Source organism: Macrotis lagotis, chromosome 4, assembly GCF_037893015.1.
Source record: "Macrotis lagotis isolate mMagLag1 chromosome 4, bilby.v1.9.chrom.fasta, whole genome shotgun sequence".
In the NCBI taxonomy this organism is placed as follows: Eukaryota; Metazoa; Chordata; class Mammalia; order Peramelemorphia; family Peramelidae; genus Macrotis; species Macrotis lagotis.
In genome coordinates, this window is record NC_133661.1 from 29,420,318 (window position 1) to 29,440,840 (window position 20,523).

General features: G+C 37.1%; 1 protein-coding gene across 2 annotated transcripts in view; it reads right to left on the bottom strand.

Moving 5' to 3' along the window:
• LOC141520652 (catenin alpha-3-like) overlaps positions 1-20,523 on the bottom strand; it is a 1,797,877-nt gene that overhangs the window by 1,643,950 nt on the left and 133,404 nt on the right. For both annotated transcript variants that reach the window (XM_074232362.1, XM_074232363.1), the window contains exon 5: positions 11,340-11,459. In XM_074232362.1, the coding sequence (XP_074088463.1) occupies positions 11,340-11,459 (120 nt within the window). The remainder of the gene's footprint in view (positions 1-11,339; positions 11,460-20,523) is intronic.

Consider the following 20,523-nt stretch of genomic DNA (forward strand, 5'->3'; position numbering starts at 1 on the left):
GGGTAAATATCAAGTTCAAAGGGACCTCAGAGGTTATCCAGTTTTGTAATTGCTGCTCAATCATATCCAACTCTTTAGGGAATCCATGAAACATACTGTCCATAGGGTTTTCTTTGCAAGATACTAGAGTGGTTTCCCATTTCTTTCCCCCAGAAGATTAAGGCAAACAGAGCTTAAATGACTTGACCAGGGTCACATAGCTAGTAAATGTCTGAGGCCAGATTTAAACTTAAGTCTTCTATACTACTGGACTAGCAATCTATCCACTAAAACACTTAGCAGGCTCCTAGAAAATCAGAAGTTAAGTAACTTGCTTAAGGTCACACATCTAGTGCCTGAGGTCATATTTGAACTCAGGTCTTCCTGACTCCAGACCCAACACTTTATCCATTGAGCCATCTAACTGCCTCTTCTTACCATTTTAGGTCATGGATTTTGAGCCAAAAGGGACCTTAGAGGTCATCCAAACCATTTTACCAATAAGAAAATTGATGCCTGGAGAGACTGCATGACTTCCCCAAAGTGATTGAATCAAATCTAGAGTTGAAAGGGGGTCTTCAAAGCCATCTAGTCAAGCCCTTTCATTTTACACATGAGGAAAATGAAGGTCAAGGATGATCACTGACTTGTCCAATATTTTATTGACTAAAACAAGTAACAAGGCTGGAATTTTCATTCCAGTCCATGATTCCATAGGCAGTGGCTCTTTTTAGAGAGAAACAAAAGAGATAAGGAAAAAAGGAATTGCATTCTTCCCATGATAAGAGAGACAGACAGAAAGAGGCAGAGGCAGAGACAGAGTTAGTGAGATAGAGAGAAAAAGAGACAGAGAAATGGTGGGATGAGAGAGAAATGGGGAGATGAGAAAAAGAAGAATGGAAGAAGAGAGGAATGGGGAGAGGGAGAGGGCAATGGGAAGGAAGAGAGTTAAGGGAGAGAGAGACAGATAGGGAGAGACAGAGATGGAGACAAGAAGAGAGAAAGACAGATATGGGAAAAGATAGAGATAGAGGAGAGACAGGTGGGGAGAGAGGGAAAGTCAGGATGAGAGAAAGCAAGATAGAGGGCAAAAGAGGGGAAGGGGGGAGAAAACCAACTGACAGCCTATGTGTTGCTCATCATGTCAAGAAAATGAAAGGAAGGAATACTGCTCAGCATGGATAGGTATGGATAGGAAATTTTCTCTAGACTAACTGAAAGGAGGATAGTGAGAATGGTAAGGATGAGGATGAGGGTGATGATGTTCAAATTTCAAAAGGAAAAGCACCTGCACTGTCTATTCATTCAAATACAGATTTGAAGAAAATTTACACAGAGATTCTCCCAGTAGTTTTTTTCTGACTGTAACTACAGAAAAAGCAATTATTCCATAAAGTTTAGAAGTTTATGATGTAGTAAAATGGATACTGCAATGGGCTCAAGATTAGAAAACTTGAAGTTGATTGCTGAATCTGCCCCTAACTTGGAATGATTTGTCAACCTCTTGCTGTCTCTGTATCATGAAATGGTGGAGGGATGTGTATGTGTGTCTACGCACATGCACATCATACACACACACACACACACACACACATACACACATGCACATACACATGCACATACACACATGCACACACATGTAAACCTTCCTAAATTCCTGGGAGGTTAGGTTATATTTGAATAAGACATATGATACAAGTGGCATGAGAAGGTTTTGACTGGTATGAGATAACATTTTAAAAACAAAGCCTGAAATGCTTTGAGATCACCAGGGGAATAGATGACTGAAAGTATAAAATAATCCTTTTTGCTAAGACTCTGAGTAAAGGGCTTATATAAGAGAATTCATTATTGTTGAGTATATTTCATTCCTTATCTTTGCATCCATAGCACCTAGCACAGTCTGACATGTTTTAAGGATATGGTAGACACTGAATGAATACTTATTGATTAATTGGGTGACTAAGAACAATAAACCACTTAGGTCACAAAGTCATAACAAGGAATTTTTGCACTTGAGGTAAGAACCACAAACCATACCTGATGTATGAATTCAGTTTGAGGAGAGGGAAAAAGGTGAGTGAAAACCATTGTTAGAGAGCTGTTGTGTAAAAGAAGCTAAGGAATATAATAACCCAGACCACCATCTGGTAGCTTATTATTTCAACTAATTATTTTTGCTAACAAAACTTTGTTGGTTCTACACTGTCAAAAGACTACAAATGTTTTCATAGATATCTAAATTTGGTACCCTGGTGAAAAGTCCCAGCTGTCTCACCTTAGTCATGACTCTGATGAGTTTCCCCCTCCCACTCAAGGTAGGCATAAATATACTTTAAATGAAGAAGAGAAATAAAAAGGGGAAAAGCTTTTACTGGTTTGGGATAGTTTGGACAGAATATAGGGTTGGGGACATTTTAGTAGGATAATTAGCATATTTCATTGAATAGGAACTTTGTCTTAAGTAAATGTTCAGTCTTTAGAAGCATAAACCTAAATATTTAAAAGTTCTCACTAAAAGACTATTATTTTCTTTGTTCAACTGTCCTCTGGATCAGATTGCCACAAAACAGCAGGAGAGGGTTCACATTTCATTCTCCAGGATCTTCAAAAGGAAAGTTGTAACAACCTCCATTTTAGAGTTAAATAATCCTGGTAAGAGATTGTACTTTACATTTTTATGATAGCCAATAAACTAAACAATCAATAAATATTTATTTAGTAAGGACTCATTCTGTTGGGCATTTTCTATCCTTAAGCTATATGGAGACTATTAATTTCTATCAAATGAGGTAAGAAAGAAGATTGAAAGTATACTCTAGCATGTGAAGTTGAGAAAGAATTCTGTCACTACTGAGCTTACTTTTGGGAGAGATGGACTAGGGACATATTAGACCCTGAACCTCTGCACCTTGAACCATTACAGTTCTTGTAGTTTTGCTTCCAATTTGGCCAGATCTGTGTGCTCCTCTTTAACAATCTTAGATCACAGTTATTATTCAATGACTTTCAGTCATATATATAACTATTTTGACCACCTTTGGGGATTTCTTTGCAAAAATACTAAATTTCCATCTGTAGTTCATTTTACAGATGAGAGAACTACGGCAAACAGGGTCAACTGAATTGCTCAGGGTCACAAAGCTAGTCAATGTCTGAGAACAGATTTTAACTCAGATCTTCCTGACACCAGACTCTCTATCCTCTTTGCCAGCTATCTATCACATTATCATAGTATGAAAGACTTGGAATTCATCTAGTCGCATCTCCTCATTTTACAAGGGAAGAAGCTGAAGTCATGAGAGAAAAAGTGACTTCAACCAGAAGACCAGGCAGTGGAAGAGCTGACATCCAAATCTAGGTCTACTGACTCTAAACTTAGCATGCTTACCACTGCAACAACTTATGTCAAAGTTAAAACTCTCTAGGCGATCTGTTGTTCTGTCCTTCCAATGAGCATCCTTCCAAGTGAGGGATCTGAGTCACATATGAAGACCTTTAAATCATAGTTGCAGACCAGCTAATATGGCAAATCAGAACTGGAGCTATCATACAAAAAGAATCCAAAGAGTCCATCTCAATAGGTTGATCCTTCACGTGGAAGATGGTCACATTGCTAAGAGCCAGTGTGGCTTCAGAAAGGCTAGAGGAACAGTTGATATGGTGTTTGCTGCCCAACAAGTCCCAGAAAAATGCCAAGAACAGAACAGAGGTCTGTACACAATATTTGTATATCTGACCAAAGCCTTTGATACTGTCAGTGGTGAGGGTTTATTGAAAATTACATCAAAATTTGAATAAGTGGAGAAGTTCATAAGTATTGTACATCAGTTCCATGACAACATGCGATATTTTCAGCCATGTTCTCAAAGGCCTTCACTGAGAATGAACATGGCCTCAAGATCAGCTACCACACTGATGGCAAATTCTTCAACTTGAAAAGGCTACAAGCCAAACCCAAAGTGGAGGGAATAATGGTGCATGATCTTCTGTTTGCAGATGATTGTGCTTTCAATGCAGCCTTTGAAGCTGAGATGCATCAAATATGGATCAATTCTCTACTGTTTGTGCTGATTTAACAACAAGAAAACACAGGTCCTCCATCAGCCAGCACAATACCATCCAAATGTAAAACCATCGATTTCAGCAAATAGAGAAGTTTTGAGTACTGTGGACAAGTTCAATTACCTTGGCAGTGTCCTTTCCAAGGAGGTACACATGAAGTTAACACACTGCCAGAGTTAGCTCAATTTGGGAGTCTCCAAAAGTGTGGGAGAGAAGAGGTATTACCAAACTAAAGGTCTACAGAGCCAATGTGCTGAACTCATTGCTCTATGCCTGTGAAACCTGAACAACCCACCAGTGCCATGTCAGGAAACTGAATCACTTCCATTTAAATTACCTTAGGAAGATTCTGAAGATCATCTGTCAGGAGAAGATCCAGACACTGAGGTCCTTTCTCAAGTTAAACTGCCTAGCATGCCAAATTACTACAGAGAGTACAATGATGATAGGCTGTTAGAATGCCCAAAAAACTATTTTATGGAGAACAAACAGGGCAAGCTCTCACAAGGGGGTCCAAACAAGCAGTACCAGGACACTTTGAAGGTCTCATTGAAGAACTTTAGAATTGATTTTATAGCATGGGAGACACACAGGACCACCCAGCATGGCGTGCCCTCACCAGTGAGGGTGCCACACTCTATGAGGAAGGCAGAATTGAAGCAGCTCCAAGGAATGGACATACATATGTTTAGAATACTCATCCCAGGTGTTCATATTGACTATTTGTGCCCAATCTGTAGTAGAGCATTCCAAGTTCATATTGGTCTGATCAGCCACAATAGGACACACTGTACTTTGTCTCAAACATAGTGATGTCATTTTGGTCTTCTCTGATAACAAAGGACAAGAAACAACCAACCAACAACATTTTATGTATACAGCTGACCTGTTCAAATAAATTATCATTTATTACATTTATCTAGGAAGATATGGTGGATTCAAGTCACTTAAATTCCTGTTAAAAACAAAGACCAATTCTCTAAAATAGCTTTTTCTTAGCTCTATTCCACTATACTCTAACCAAGCAATATTTTTCCACAAATCCATTATGAAAAAAAGCTGAGATAAGAGGCAATATGCTTTAGAGGAAAACAGTTATGAATCTGGAGTTTAAGGACCTGCAACCAAATCCCAGCATGACCATTTATTACCTTGTGACCTTGGATTACTTCTTAACCTTATTAAGCCTCAGTTTCTCCATCTGTACAAGTTGGAATAAATGATATCTGAACAGCCCCTCCAGGTCTAAGGTTCTTTAATGATCCTATGCCTTAACTCCTCACAATACTTAAATACTATTCCTGGATTACCTCCTTTGAGTCTTTGTGCTATTTGTAACATACAAACATTAAATAAACCAGCATCATGACTCTCTTATGAAAACACTATATTACTGCTTCAGAATAGTAGACATATGGCTGGGCAACATTTTCTATGAAAAAAGAGGTAGAGATTCCTGCAGACTGTAAGTTCACCATAAGTCACTAGGCAAGCAAAAAAGCAAATTCTTTCTTATTCTGAATCAAGCAGAAAATCTCTAGAATAAGGGAGGCAAAAGTACCACTATACCCTGAACTGGTCTTGTAACATTATAGTAATGAGATCAGCCCTTAGTACTACATTTCAGAAAGGGTAAATCTTGGAATAGCCAGATGATGATTAAGGTGAGCAGATGCCATAAAAAGTCAGGTAAGGTCAATAAGAATAAAAGACAAACATCATCATCATCAAGGTCAATGAGAATGTAGAACCTAGATCTGATGTTTGTATTTCATTCTCAAAGAAGACCATGATATCAGGGGAGGTAATTCCATGACAAGCACATAACTTGGATTTGAGTGAGGGGCAGATGTACTAATTCACCAGTCTCACTTTCCCTTCCAGTCCTCAGGATCCAGTGATCAGATATGGAGATATCCCTGGATGTGAGGTAATAAGAGTTAAGTTACTTGCCCAGGATTACACAGCTAGTAACAGTCCCATCCTTCTGACTCCAAGGCCAGTACTCTATCCACTGCACCACCTAGTTGCCCATAACCTAGAGAAGACTTGAGAGACAAAAATCTATGTGGTTGAGTTTATTTTCAGTACAAATTGTGCTCTCCAAGGTACTCTATGTACAACACCCTATTGTGTTATCTAGAAAGATCAACTCAATCATCTCAATGAAAGAAAACAACAATTGTTTGATTTTGAAAATCATCTCAGAAAAAGGTATGATGTCCTATTAAATGACATGCAAACAGAACAATGAGGAAATTTAGGTACACAATATGTAATTAAAGGACCTAGCCCTGAGCCAGAACATCAGGTCTAGGACCCTTCTCCCACAACAGATTGTCATGAGTGCAAGCCCTCAAGACTTCAATTTTATTCTTTATCTAAGACATGCTATGTTTAATATATCACAGTCAAATATCCCAGAGAGAGAGAGAGAGAGAGAGAGAGAGAGAGAGAGAAACAGAAGCAAGCATTGCCTTGTTCTTTCTATAGACATTCAATGGCAGAGAATACTAAACTTTCTTTTAGAAAAACAAGCAAACTCTTCAGTTTAAGTCAGGGAGCAACTATTTCATGCCTGACAATGTGCTAGTTCATGGAGGGAAAAATGAACAAGCAAATATGTTATGTTTGTGTTTGTGGGAAAGAAAGGTCTGTACATATGATTTAATCAATATGAGGAACTCCTGGTATGGAAACTCCAAACACTGATATAGAGCTGTAATTCATTCATAGTTTGTAATCTTAGAAAGTTGCCTGGGGCACTGAGAAATTGCAGGAGTTGTCCATGACTTCCTGGCTAGTATGTGTCAGGAAGAGGACTTAATAATAGTTAATGTTTATATATTGGTTTAAGGTTCACACATGTTTTTATGTATACTTTACATATTTAATCTCATTTCATCACAACAGCCCTGTAAGGTTGGGATAATTATTAATCTCTTTTACAGATGAGGTGAATAAGACTGAGAAAAATCCAATGACTCAGGGTCAAAGAGATCATAAGAAGTTGAGACAGTTCCCAAATCCATCTCCCTAAAGCTAGCTTTCTGATCACTATGTTTCAATGCATTTATCATGGTTGGTTACTGACCATCTTCATTTTTATTCACAGGCACCTGAAATCACTCCAATTAAAAATCCATGTGTAATGGAGACTAGAATTTTCTGGGATTCAAAATATGTCTGTTTATTGAAGAGTAATTGCTATTATTTTGAATCTTCCATCATGTGTGGTATTCTAGGTGATGAACTAACCCTGCATAACTTTTTTGTAGTTGAGGCAATATGGTGTAGATGCAGTCTCTAATCTCAGCTCAATTACTAATTACTCTGATTAGTACCTGTATGATTCTGGGTAAGTTAATTCATCTCACTCTCAGTTTCCTCATCTGTAAAATGAAAGAGATGGACTTGGTGGCCTTCATTTAAAGACCCTTCCAGTTCAAAATTCATAATCATAAAACTGAAATTGAATTAGATGGACTCTAAAGTCCTCTGCAACCATTAAATCTAAATCCAGGATGATAAAGATATTGATTGATGTTTGTCCTTTCTCAAAGAAGATATGACATCAGGAGAGGTTATGCCATGACAAGCACATGAACTGGAGTTGAGTGAGGGGATGCTGTGCTATGTTACCAATCTCACTTTCTCCTCCAGTACCATCTGTGTTCAGTGGCCAAATATGCATCAGGATGATTGGAGATGACCCTGGATGTGAAGTAATGAGGGTTAAATGATATGCCCGAGCTTACACAGCTAGAGAGTATCAAGTGTCTAAGGCTGGATTTGAACTCCCATTCTCCTGACTATAAGACCAGGGCTCTATTCACTGTGCCATCGAGCTGCCCCTTGATAAAGATATATTGATAGACAAATAATCATTCCGCCTCCACAAATTTTACATTATACATATAACTTAAAACAAGTAACTTTTAGAAAAAATACTGAAACTTTCAATTATGCTAAATTAAAATCAAATGCTAGATTGGAGAATAATTTTAACCCATGTATAAGATTAAATAAGAGAGGGCTGGCTTGAAAATAACTCCATCTTTCAGTTTTATTCACCAAACACTTCCATGACTACTATTCCCCTCTGTGCTAGAAGCTGATGATAGAGGTGAAAAGAGGTGAAAATTAAGCAGAACCTAAAATTATGAATAAAATTGGATTGGCACATGAGACAATAATTACAAAAAAGACATCATGAATCAAAGGAAAAGACTTTAAATTTATAGGCAAAAGATTTGGATTTGAATTCCGACTCTACAACTTACTCAAAAGGCACCGCCAATTTCTGTCCTTGAGTTTTCTCATCAGTAAAAAAAAAAAAAAAAAGTTAAGGTTGAATTCAAAAGTTCTCTAAGGTCTCATCTATCATTAAAGTTAGATTCTAGAATTTGAATGTGTATCAAGGAGGAAATCTCAGGAATGGGACAGGCATAAGCACAGCTAAAGAGACAGGCATGATACAGTTTGACTGGTGGCCAGTGAGATCAATCAGTCTTAACTGGAGCATCAATGATAAGAAGGAGGATTGCTGTACTGGTGTGTGGATGTAAATGAGTAGCATTTACGCAATGGCGTATCCATAAGATATCAACACAGTGAGCTCTTCCAGGAGAGTAACGTTCACAAATACCTTATAATTCCTAACCAAATGAATGCAGACAACTTTGAAGAAGGAATAACTTTTACAAGATTTCAAAACCTTGATGGTAGAAGGAAAAGGACAGTTAAAACTCCATATGACTAGAATGAATGTTAATTTCTTCCCCTGCAAGTCAGAGAGAATCTCAGAAATTGTTGCTTAGAATTATAGACCCTCAGAATTAAAGAGGATTTTAAAGTCATCTACCTAAATAGAAATCCCCTCTACAATAGCCTGACAACTAATCGCCCAGATTCCACTTGAAGACTGCAAATCGACCATCAGAAAGACATTTTCACGTCTGAAACAGCCTCAGTCTCTTTGATGGATCTTTTGCATCATTTCTGAGTCTCCATACCATTCTTCTCATCTTCTTTTATCCTTTCTGAGTTAAATCTCTAAATTATTGCACCAATGATAAAATTGGGTTAGTTCCAAGATTTCCACCAGTATAAAAGAACCCAGGTATCCAAACAATTCAGCCCAATGTCCTAGAGAAACCAGAAAGTCTCCAGATCTCACTGTGAGTCATATGATCTCATCCACTCCCTTCAACTTGACTCATTTCTCCCCAAATCACCATCTAATCCGTCACTATCTCCACCCCCATTACCTAGCAAGGTTATTATTAAGATCAGTCTTTGGAGGAATAGAAAAATAGGGGTTTCTTCCCCTACCAAAAGGACAGCTTGGGAATCAGTGAAGAGATAGAAGCACTTACTCCTAAAAAATAGTCCCCCAAAAAAATCATTTGTTGAAGGAAAAGAGTGGAAAATAACCCTAAAATCACTGAGATATAAAGAAAAGTGTAAAGTTTGGGGTAGATGAAGAAGAGGACAGAAAGTTTCAAATAAATGAAAAACAATAAATATGGGCAACACTTAACCTCACCAAAGCTCAGACTACTCTCTAAGATCTGCATGCTAAAAGGCAGTGATGTCTAATGACAATAGTATTGGATATAGAGTCAGAAAATCTGGCTTCAGATTCACCCCATTACTCCCTTGTCACCTTGTCTAAGTCATTTGACATCTCTGTACCATGGTTTCTTCATCTACAGAGAAAATGGCTGCTTAGTTTCTTTCTAGCTCTAACTCTAATACTCTTTTATACAAGGTAGAGACCTGCTGAATGGAGTTCTCACAATAAAGCTATATGCTTTTATTTTTGGTCCAAAACTATAATTTCACCAATGTTGGGAATTCTCAATATGAACACTCCACAGATGCAGATCAGCTGCTCTACTGTAGCTTAGAATTTCAAAGAATTACCTGGGATACTGAGAGATTTAGAGATTTACCCAGGATCACATAGGCCATATGTGTTAGAAAAGAATTTGAAACCAGGTTCTCCAGAATCCAAGGCTAACTTTCTCTCTAAATTTGAATTGTTCTGATATTAATCTTTTCTCAGAAATAAGGCTAAAATACAACAAGCATACAATTCTCCCATCTCTCCCATCAATCAACGACAAGCATTTATACAAGGTGCCAGGCTCTTGGTTTAGCATTGAGAATACAAATAAAAGCAAAAACAGTCCTCTTCCAGAGGATATTGTCTTCGAATGAACAATAATGACCAATTACTAAGAATAGGAATCCTTGTTATGAAAGGCCCCCTCCAATGGGACCAGAACTTGGATTTAGGCCATGCTAGTCAAGACAGTAACATTTATCCCTATGCTAAAGTAAGCTCTCCTTAGTAATGAACTCAGCACCCAGCCATGCAGTCAAGCTAATTAGTCATGTTTCTAGATGCCATCCATCACTGCACACATTTCCAAATTTCATGCAATCTAATACGTTTTCTAATTTAAACAGCAAACAGCCTGGGCTGAGAGAAGGCGATGGAAACTGAAGTGTTGGCCAACCCTGACCCCTAGTGGTAATCTAAAAACTGAAAAAACTCAAGAAGGAAAAATCCCAGAGGCATAAAGGCAATGAATCCCAACACTGATCAGAATTTCAGGGTTCACTATCATTTTGAATGTGAACATTCACATGTGAACAAACCCTATAAATGCAACTTTTCTTTTTTTTATTTTAATTTGAGGTACAGAGAAGGTGACTCAGAGAAGGCATTTCATGGTTATTTCAAGTACTCAAAAGACCATGTATAATCTTGGGTACCAGATATTCTATTTCAATGTTACCATTTAGCTCAGTTTCAAAAGTCAATCAAACACACTAATCATCAACTCATATAGGGGTCTTTTTCAACATTATTTTCTTTCCTTATTTTGTATACACATATACAAAATCTCCCTATGATTTTTTTCCTCCTCAAACGGACCTTTAATAAATTCCAAAGATAAATTGAGTCGAGTCAAAACTTCCTTCTTGCCTCTCAATTAGAGCACCATCATGAGTAACTCAGCCTTCAAAGATTGGCAGGAAGATTAGAATGAGGCATAAAGTATAACTACATGCAGAGAAAGTTTAAGAATGACACTGAATCATTACACCAAGTCAATAGGATAGTCCTCTACTTTTTCATGTATTGTTGGATGGAGACCCTGGGAACCATTACTGCCTTGTTCTCTTTCAAGAAAACGGATAAGGACAAAGGTCAATTAAGACATTCAAGGAGACACAAAATAATTCAATTCTCCCATGACTTGCGATTTTTTTCTATTTACCTGCTGGCGTTTGTGGGCCAAATAATCCAGATTTTCTAGCTCCTTGCCAAGTTTCTGGTAGGTCTTCTGCAGATCAGATTTGTTGGATGCATTTTTGAGGGACTCAAATGTCTTCTGAAACTGAAAAGCATAAATAACAACAAATCAGCAGGTCAATCAAATAGATGTGTTGCTGTGGGGAAAAGCACTGATTCTAAAATCAGAGGATCTGGGTTCAAATAACTGGTTTGATAATAATTATGAATGTGACCTTGATGAAGTTGCTTAACCACCCTGGGTCGCAATTTCCTCATATTTAATCCAAGGGACTTGGCACATATGATCCCTAAGGTCCCTTGCAGCTCTATGACCTATGATCCAATTGTGTACTATTTGGAATAAAACTGGTACCATGTGAAAGCCCCCTATATTGGGAGTCAAAATATCTGGGTTCAAGATCCAATTCTGCTACCTGCTAGCTATGTGACCTTAGATAAGTCACTTCCCTCCCCTTTGTAAAATTAGAAAATCGACTAGATCATTTCTAAGTTACCCTGCAGGGTTAATATTTATAATCCTAGGAAGGAAGAAAAATTGTTCAACTTTCCAATCCTCAGTTTCTACCATCTGTGATATGGGGCTAACAACTGACATCTCATTATCCTCCTACAAAATGGCAAAGAATAATTGGTTATAATAGCAAGAAGTTGGCAGCTAAAGCATAACCCCAGAATGTGATTGTTGTTGTCATTAGTATTACATGGACAATTACAAGTTGAATTATGGATAAGAAGCAATTTTGGTTCCCATCCCAACAAAAAGAGCACACTTCATTAAAAATACCGTCACATTTTAATATGCACTAGTGCCTTAAAAGAATAAATTATAGTGAGTGTACTCTTTCAAATCACAATGGGAAAGCTTTGGGGAGAACCATTAAAAGCCTTCTCAAATTCCAATTACCAAAGCACACAATTTATGAAAAAGTAGCTGCTCTCATGATATTTTGCTAGAGTAGAAGAGATTCAAATCTCCCTCCAAAGAGATATTTAGGCAGAATTGGTCGTTTTACCAGTTTCGTCTTTGAAAAGACTTAAAAGCTGGCATTTGAATGACAAAAATCATGCATGAAACCTCCAAAAAGCATTCATACAGTTCTACTCTCCAAGGCAGATGAGCTATAAAAAACAATTCTAGAAGTCAGAGTACTGCCCAGTGAAATAGTGGAAGAATCCCCTCTCTCATTTTTATTTTTTTTAGCAGTCTGTGAGAAAAATGTTGATGAGCTAAATTACAATGTCACAGAACTTTTATTATTCAACTCATAATAATCAAACAGATAAAAAGAAACCATATGAAAATTGAATTAGTTGCTGATTTTTATGGATTCAAGATTCACCTTAGAGAGTTGAAATCAAAAATTCCAAGGTATGCTACTTGTAAATCATTCCCATTGTCTTTACATATATCACATATGTCCATCTCATATTATACTACATTGTATACAATCATTTTAAAAGAAGTAAAAGAAAGAAACTTTCAGCCAATTCTGTCATCTCCCATACTTGTGACCTTTCAAGGCTTAGCTCTGGTACATATCTAGCACTGCTGATCACCTTAGATGATCTTTTCTCACACACAGATTATCCTGGATTTATTTAGATGTATATATGTCGTGTCCAGTGACTAGTGCAGTGAATGTCAACCTTTAATAAGTGCCAGTGATTAATTGATTCCCTATATCTTTCACAGGAAAATGTAAACTCCTTAACATCAGGGATTATTTTGATTTTGTCCCTGCAACTCATGTGACCAGAATATTGCCTAATATACTATAGGAATTGAATGAATGTTTGTTGGATTGAACTGAATAGAATTGAACAAACTTTATTTTCTGTAGTCAATAAAATAAAGGTTCTTTCTGGCATCATTTCTATAGCTATATATCTATATTGATATCTATATGTGTGTGTGTGTGTGTGTGTGTGTGTGTGATATAAAGGAAAAAATAAATTTTTGAAACTTGAAAGTAAAATTAAAAATTAATAGATAAACTTCGGATTTATTATGGCTATAGCAAAGGAAAAAGAGAATAAGGATGGAAAGTATCATTTTACTAAATGTCAGTATTTTAATATAAGAGAAGTTTACACTCAAATTTTTTTATCATTACTTATGGTCTTTATTTTATATGGTTTTTAACATTGTATTAAACCACACAAAACTTTTACCCTGGTTCTTCATTCTGTGATGATGATGATCCTGGTCATGAAAAGTTATGCCAGGAGACTACATTCCCTGCCAAGAAGGAAAACTTTTCCTTGTACTCTGATAGACAACATCTCTTCACTATGGAAAAGCCCAGTTATGTTGAAAAGGCTTACAAATAAGACACAAGTTATTTAAGATCTGGAAACATGCCAACTCATGAAACAAAATTATGAAATAGCTCTCAATTGTATATTGGCCTCATTTCTATTTACATGGTGACAATAATGGGGAAAGGGTAGAAGGTGCTGAGTGGTGTCTTTTTAGACCTTTTGAAAATATTAATCTTGCCATTGCCTTATTGTTTAGTAAATGTTTCCTTTGTCACAGTCAATGGAACAAACTTTTGTTCAATCATAAGCAAAATAAGTACTGATCAAAATGCAAGTTCACTCTGGTGACCTGGGTGACACTCTCCCATCAATGCATAACAAGTTCATGGTGGAGAGTGAGCTCACACAAAGCCCTAACTGTTAAGCATGTGAATAAGGTGATTCGACTGTTTTGACCAAGTCACAATTCTTATTTAAAGGTCTTCAAGTCTATGATCTTTTTGTGGGATAGTCTGTACTTCATATCACCTCCAGCTCAAAAAACAAGCCCTTCTCTGCTATTCTAAGGATACATAGCATCGTCAAGTTCTTATCACAAAGGAATGCAAAATGTCAAAGCATTGAGAAAGTAATATGCTCTTTTAGAAAAAAAAAGTGTCAGTATTATAATCTCTTAATGAAAGAACAATTTTAATTGAGCAAGCTAATTAGGTCTGCTCTTTATGGGACAGAGGGACTTTCTCTGCTCATTCCATAGAAAAAAAGGAAAGAGCATTGAAGACAAGCCACTTAAGGGTTTCTTCCCTCTCAAGTGAGGATAGCAACAGAGTGATATAGTCTTTCTTCAACCTGCTTTTCAAAAAGCCGAAGATTGTTTTCTCCAATCATCTATCAGTAAAGCTATGCCTCTTCTTCAGTCAATATAGTTCACAACAAAGTCAATACTTATCCTCTTATCCTCTGTTTCTGTCTCTCAAGCCACAGAAGACAGTAAAGGCAAACATAGGCAAGCTCCTGGGAGATTTCATCTCTCTCAGATGTAAGGAGTGTTAAATGGCTACAGGACCAGTCAGTTCTCCACAAAGAAGGAAGAATTGGCATTCCTCCAACCCATTTCCAAGAGAACTTGCCTCCAATCAAACAGTTCCCAATGTGCACACCTGTCAGCTATGCTCAGATCCCGCCAACCTTTGTATTCTTTCTTCCATAGGGAGCTTTTCTTGCTGCCGTCTTCTGACTGCTCCAATGTTTATATCCTCGTTTCTAATGCCTCAATGCAGGAACTACTAGTTTCTAGTGTTTCATCTCTATTTTATGAAGAGAAACTCAAAATATCCACTTTTCTGTCAGATGTGACCCCCAGAGTCCTTATGCATAATTGTCTCATAGTACCTAGTTATTTGATTTGAATACTCTCAGTTATAGCTTTCAAAACTCTAAAAAGCATTCTATATAAATAAGATAGCAGATAATAATGCACCGTAGTCATCCCCAACTTTGGTTTTTGACAAAGGCTTTTATCTGTGTTCTCTCTCTCTCTATCTAGCACTCTGAACAGATAGTTAATGTAGTGGATAGAGTGCACAGGCCCTGGAGTTAGGAAGACAGGAGTTCGAATCTGACCTCATATACTTGACACTAACTGTGTGACCCTGAACAAGTCACTTAACCCTGATTGCCTCAAATCCAGGGCTGTCTCCAGTCATCCTGATTTATAGCTGGCCATTGGATCTGGATGACTAGAGAAGAAAGTGAGAATAGTGACTTAGCACAGCATCCCCTCACTCAAATTCAGTTCATGTGCTGGTCATGGCATCACCTCCCTGATGCCTTGGTCTTCCTGAAGAAAGAAGGACAAATATTAGCAGTCTGAACAGTCTTCATCCTCCTTCTATCAGACTATTTTCTTCTTAAGCTGTTTTTGTTAGGGCACCATATACAAATGTTCTTTTTCTACTCCCCTTCAAAAATCAAAATGTCCACACAACAGAGTAGTCAGAACTTGCAACTAAATTTACCACCATCTTTATCTTTTGAAATCCTTCCTTGTCTTCAAAGTCCAATTCAGATGCCTCCTCTTTCAAGAAGCCCTCCCTGATACCAAAACTAATGTCACCCTCAGGTGGAATCCAGGGAAAAGTTGTAGCTCTTTCCTCAATTCTCAAATGTGCTCAGTCAGGTTTCCCCTATCATCATATCCTGGAATATAATAATAGTCATTTGTATTTGGGCACTAACCTGTTAAGAAGCTAACTCCCTGAGGGCAGAGACTAAACCAGTTATACTCCCCCAATATGAAACAAGAGGTCTTTATCATAGTGAGCACTTAGTGAGATATGTGTTGGGATAGCAAGAATATGAATTTAAGAAGATCTTAGAAGAATTAGAACACAGCAGGATCTGAAGAGTCACCTTCAAAGTGACAGGAGTCCTTAAACTAAGGCCTTAGACAACCTGGTCCCACTGCTATCTAGAAAAAATATTATTCAAACTTACAACCAAGGTTAGATGCCATTCCCTTATAGTCATTCCTTCCTTATACAACCCAAGATGCAGAGTGTGGGTGTGTAGGTTTCTGGTGTTTCTATTATTGTTCTGAACTTGAAAAACACTTACATGAACATTTCTACTGAAAAACATTTCTATGTATAAAAGTTACCACAACGATACCATTTCTATGTAAAAAAAAAAAAATACAACCAAGTTATTCTGAACTTGAAAAACACTTACAAGAACATTATTGTTCTGAACTTAAAAAAATACTTATATGAACATTTCTGTGTAAAAACATTTCTATGTAAAAAATACCAAAACCATACTATTTCTATGTAAAAAATACCACAGTCAAGTTAAACTCATAAAATCTCATAAAAGTTCAACTTGGTTGTGGTATCTTTTTAAATACATAATTCAAAATGTAAGCTCCAACATTGTTTCCTTGAAATACATCTTAATCTGGAGATCACTTAACCTATTGTCTTAATAAATTGAAAAAAAAATCAAAAAACAAATAAAACAAACCAACAAGTGCACTTTCTTAACATCCCAGAAGGATTCCTATTAAATGATGTTATGAAAAAGATAAAAATATAAGCATCCCACTAAATAAAACAATGGAGATGATGTTGAGCTCCTTCCTTAAGACTCTCATTCTGAAATGCTGCTCTGCAGAAAAATCTTTGCCAGAAAATGGTTGGTTTAGCCCAGTATTATTCCTCATTCTCAGATAATTTTTCCTGTTTCTCTGACAATGCATTTTAAAATAAAGCCAAAGTTAATGTTCTCTCCAGATTACACATCCAGCAAGCTCATGAAATATATGTTGGCACCAGCAGTAAAATGAGAAAGAGGACTTGGAGAAATGGCCCAAAGCGGCAAGATTTGAAGAGTGGCTTGGGGAAGAGATACCAACTACCAGGAAGCTTGCAAGCAATGGCCCTGGAGCCAGTGACCATAGTCATTGTCACCAGAAGGTATCCTTTCTATCTCTGAATCCATGGTTCTTTTCAATTGACCACTCCAAAGTTTCTGAAGACTAGGGGAGCAGGAAAGGATAGTGAGAACAATAATGCTATAAACAGTAAAGCCCATAGCAATATCCCACACGTCACTGGAGATTAGGAAAGATATGAGGCCAGAGTTTAGAAGACGGATTCAGGATGAATTTATAGATCAGGGAGTCATTTGCCTATATATGGATAATCAGTGAATCCACAACAGGTCAACCAAAGCACTGGTTTTGTATTCAGAAAAAACTGGATTCAAATCCTTTCTCTAACACTTCATATTTGTATGATTTGGGGCACCTAAAATTGAGGGGATTAGATTAATTGATCTCTAATAACCTTCCTACTTCTAATCTGATTACTTGCTCCTAGAGAGAGAAAAGAAAAGAAATCCCAGAAGTCTTCATTGGGTAAGTAGTTATGTGCACAGGAAAGGAATGAAAAAGCAATAGTGTCATTTAGATTATGTTTTAAAGACTAGCAAAAATGGTTTACCCACATTTGAGTATCATAAGAATCCTTGAAGGTAGGTGCTATGGCTGTATCATACCCATTTTACAGATGAAAAAACAGAGACTCAGAGTGGTTCAACAAATTGCCTATGGCCACACTGCTAATAAATAACAGAGGTAAGTTCTAAAACCAAATTCATCATAGGAGACCATAACACGGCCAGTAAAATGGAAGAAGAGAAAACAAAATACATACATTGTAAATACGATGCCTACTACACTAGAAGCAAAATGTTATGGTGAAAAATAACTTGTGTTGGTTTTTGTGAACTAGCACCACTAACTTTTAAAACCTGTTTTCCAAGAGAACTCACTGGCATATAATGTCTTTCATTAACAAAATGGTTTCTGCTCAGGCAGAAAATGGAAACACAATTCCAAGTGCATTCTCCTATAAGGAAGTCATTAGAGGAATTGCAAGAGTGACCCAAGCATGGAAAAGAGACAAGTTCAAGTGGTCGAGCAAACAGATTTCCTCTTAGATTTTTATTGATATATTTAGTTTTTATATCAGCTTTCTTTCCGAATGTTTCCTCTCCCCCTTCCTGCCCAGATAGCCTGTAACAAAGAATCAAAAATGAGGAAAGCATTTTATCAAAATTAACCCACATATCAACCAAGTTTGACAGCATAGGCAATATTCTGCATCCATAGTCCCCAACCACTGACTACACTTTTCTAGAGTTCAAACCATATGGCCAAGTAGCAGCAGATCTGAGCCTAGAACCCAAGACTAAAGGAACTTTTCATTTTACACTCAGAGCAACAAAGAAGACTGAACAACTTCAATCTCTAAGGAGAGGAATGTTAGTTACTCAAAAAAAGAATATGAATAATTGTTATGATTCATGTTGAACTTTATAGGTTTCATAGCACTTAATTTTTTCATTTGATCCTCACAATAACCCGGTGGGGAAGGTGATGTTATTGTGCCCATTTAAGAGAGGAGGGTTAGGGTTAGAGTCTAAGAGAGATTAATGACTTGAGGAGGTTCACAAAGACAATAGCAACCAGAGCTCCAGAGGAACAGAATAAGCTATGACTTTAATAGTGAGAACAGTACAAGCCATAAGTGAAAAATGATCTGGAGAAAAACAGGTCATTGATGGTGTGAGAAGCTCCCTCCAGCTGCATCATACAGATGAGACAAGCACTCAAACCCTTTTCCAACTTCAGTTTAGAAGTTCAGTATGGTTGTCCCATATAACAAAGCAAATTGGCAATACAATAGAAGGCTTAGTGCTTCCTAGGGAAGGAGAAGATCAAATAAAGGTGCAATTGATTAATTTTTGGACTCTGACATCTGAGGCAAGAAGTTGTCAATAAATTTGTTGTTCAGTCATACTGGTTCTTGCCAATACTGGCACAGTGTTTTCTTGACAAATATATTGGAGTGGTTTGCCATTTCTTTCTTCAGTTCATTTTACAAATGAGAAAACTGAGGTAAATAAGGTTAAGTGACATGCCCAGAGTCATATAACTAGTGTCAGAGGCCTGATTTGAACCAAGAGCTTCATGACTCCAGGACCCATGCTCTATACACTGAGCCAGTGGCAGCCTTTTGCCAATAAATTAGAAGCTACAAGTTTCTTGCAAGTAAGCTTCCAAATTTGATGTGCACTGGCTAGAGAAGGGGCATGACAAGGCAGGGGTAACAGAAAAGAGAGGAGAGTATTTTTTTAAAATTGAGATAATCTGAAACAAGAATGACAAAGTGCTTAAAATAAAAGGATTTTGAACTACCCCAACAATGCTTCCAATAAAAAAGGATTTTAGAACATTACCCCCTCTACTGAAAATAAATTTCAGAAAGAGAAAAAAACCCACCACCTACAGAATCCCACCCATCAAGAGCAACTGTCCTCTGAAAGATTCAATGACCAATGCAGTAATGAATGATTTCCTGTGAAAGGAAAATAAACACCATTTATTTGGAGAGCCATTGCTCAGCCTGTGAACTCAGAATACCAATTTCCAAATTAAGTGATAAAAACACACTCAAAATAGGGAGTTGATAAATACTATACTAACCCTTATTGGTGATGTTGATCTTGTTACCTGGTCTTTTGATATGGAAAGCTCAACCAAAACTTATAGGGATCAACACCTCCTTTTATTGTGCTCAATATTCAATATTGCACAAGAAACAAAAGAAAGTGGCGAAATAAATCACTTTGATGAGCAAATTCACTGATTTTATTCAAAATGAAGAGTCCAGAGTTTTTTAAATCCATGGAATGATGGGAAGAGCATTGAATTTGGAATCAAAATTCTGGATTTTAATTCTTGCCTTGCCATTAGTACCCCTATGATTTCAGAAAGTTACATTGTCCCTCCTTGCCTCAGTTTCCTCCTCTGGAAAAATGAATGGTTACACTAGATGATCACTAAGGTCCCTGATTTAAAATCCCAGGAAGGAAATTGATAAGCAAGAATGCAATCAGAGGAGAAAATTTAGAGTGAAACTCAAGCTATACAGGAATTGGGTGAAGGAACTGACGATGTTTGGCAATTAGACTCAGAATAGAGGACGCAATTGCTATTTTCAAATATAAAAACCACTGTCAATTGGGGAAAGAATCAGAAATGTTATGCAAAAGAACAAACAAGGAGCAACAGGTAGAAATTGCATGAAGGTAAATTGAAATTTAACATAAGGGCAAATATCAATCAAAAAACAGAATGGGTTATTTCAGGAGGGTGCAAGGAGAGGATAGCTCCAAAAGAGGTTTTCATACAAAGACTTGAGGGCAGTTTGTGGACTCTCTTGTAAAAGGGCTTCTGATCCTAGGCTAAATAGACTAAATAATTCTAAGGTCCCATCTAACTCCAAGGCACTGTGATTCTAAGTCCCATTAGAGTAACT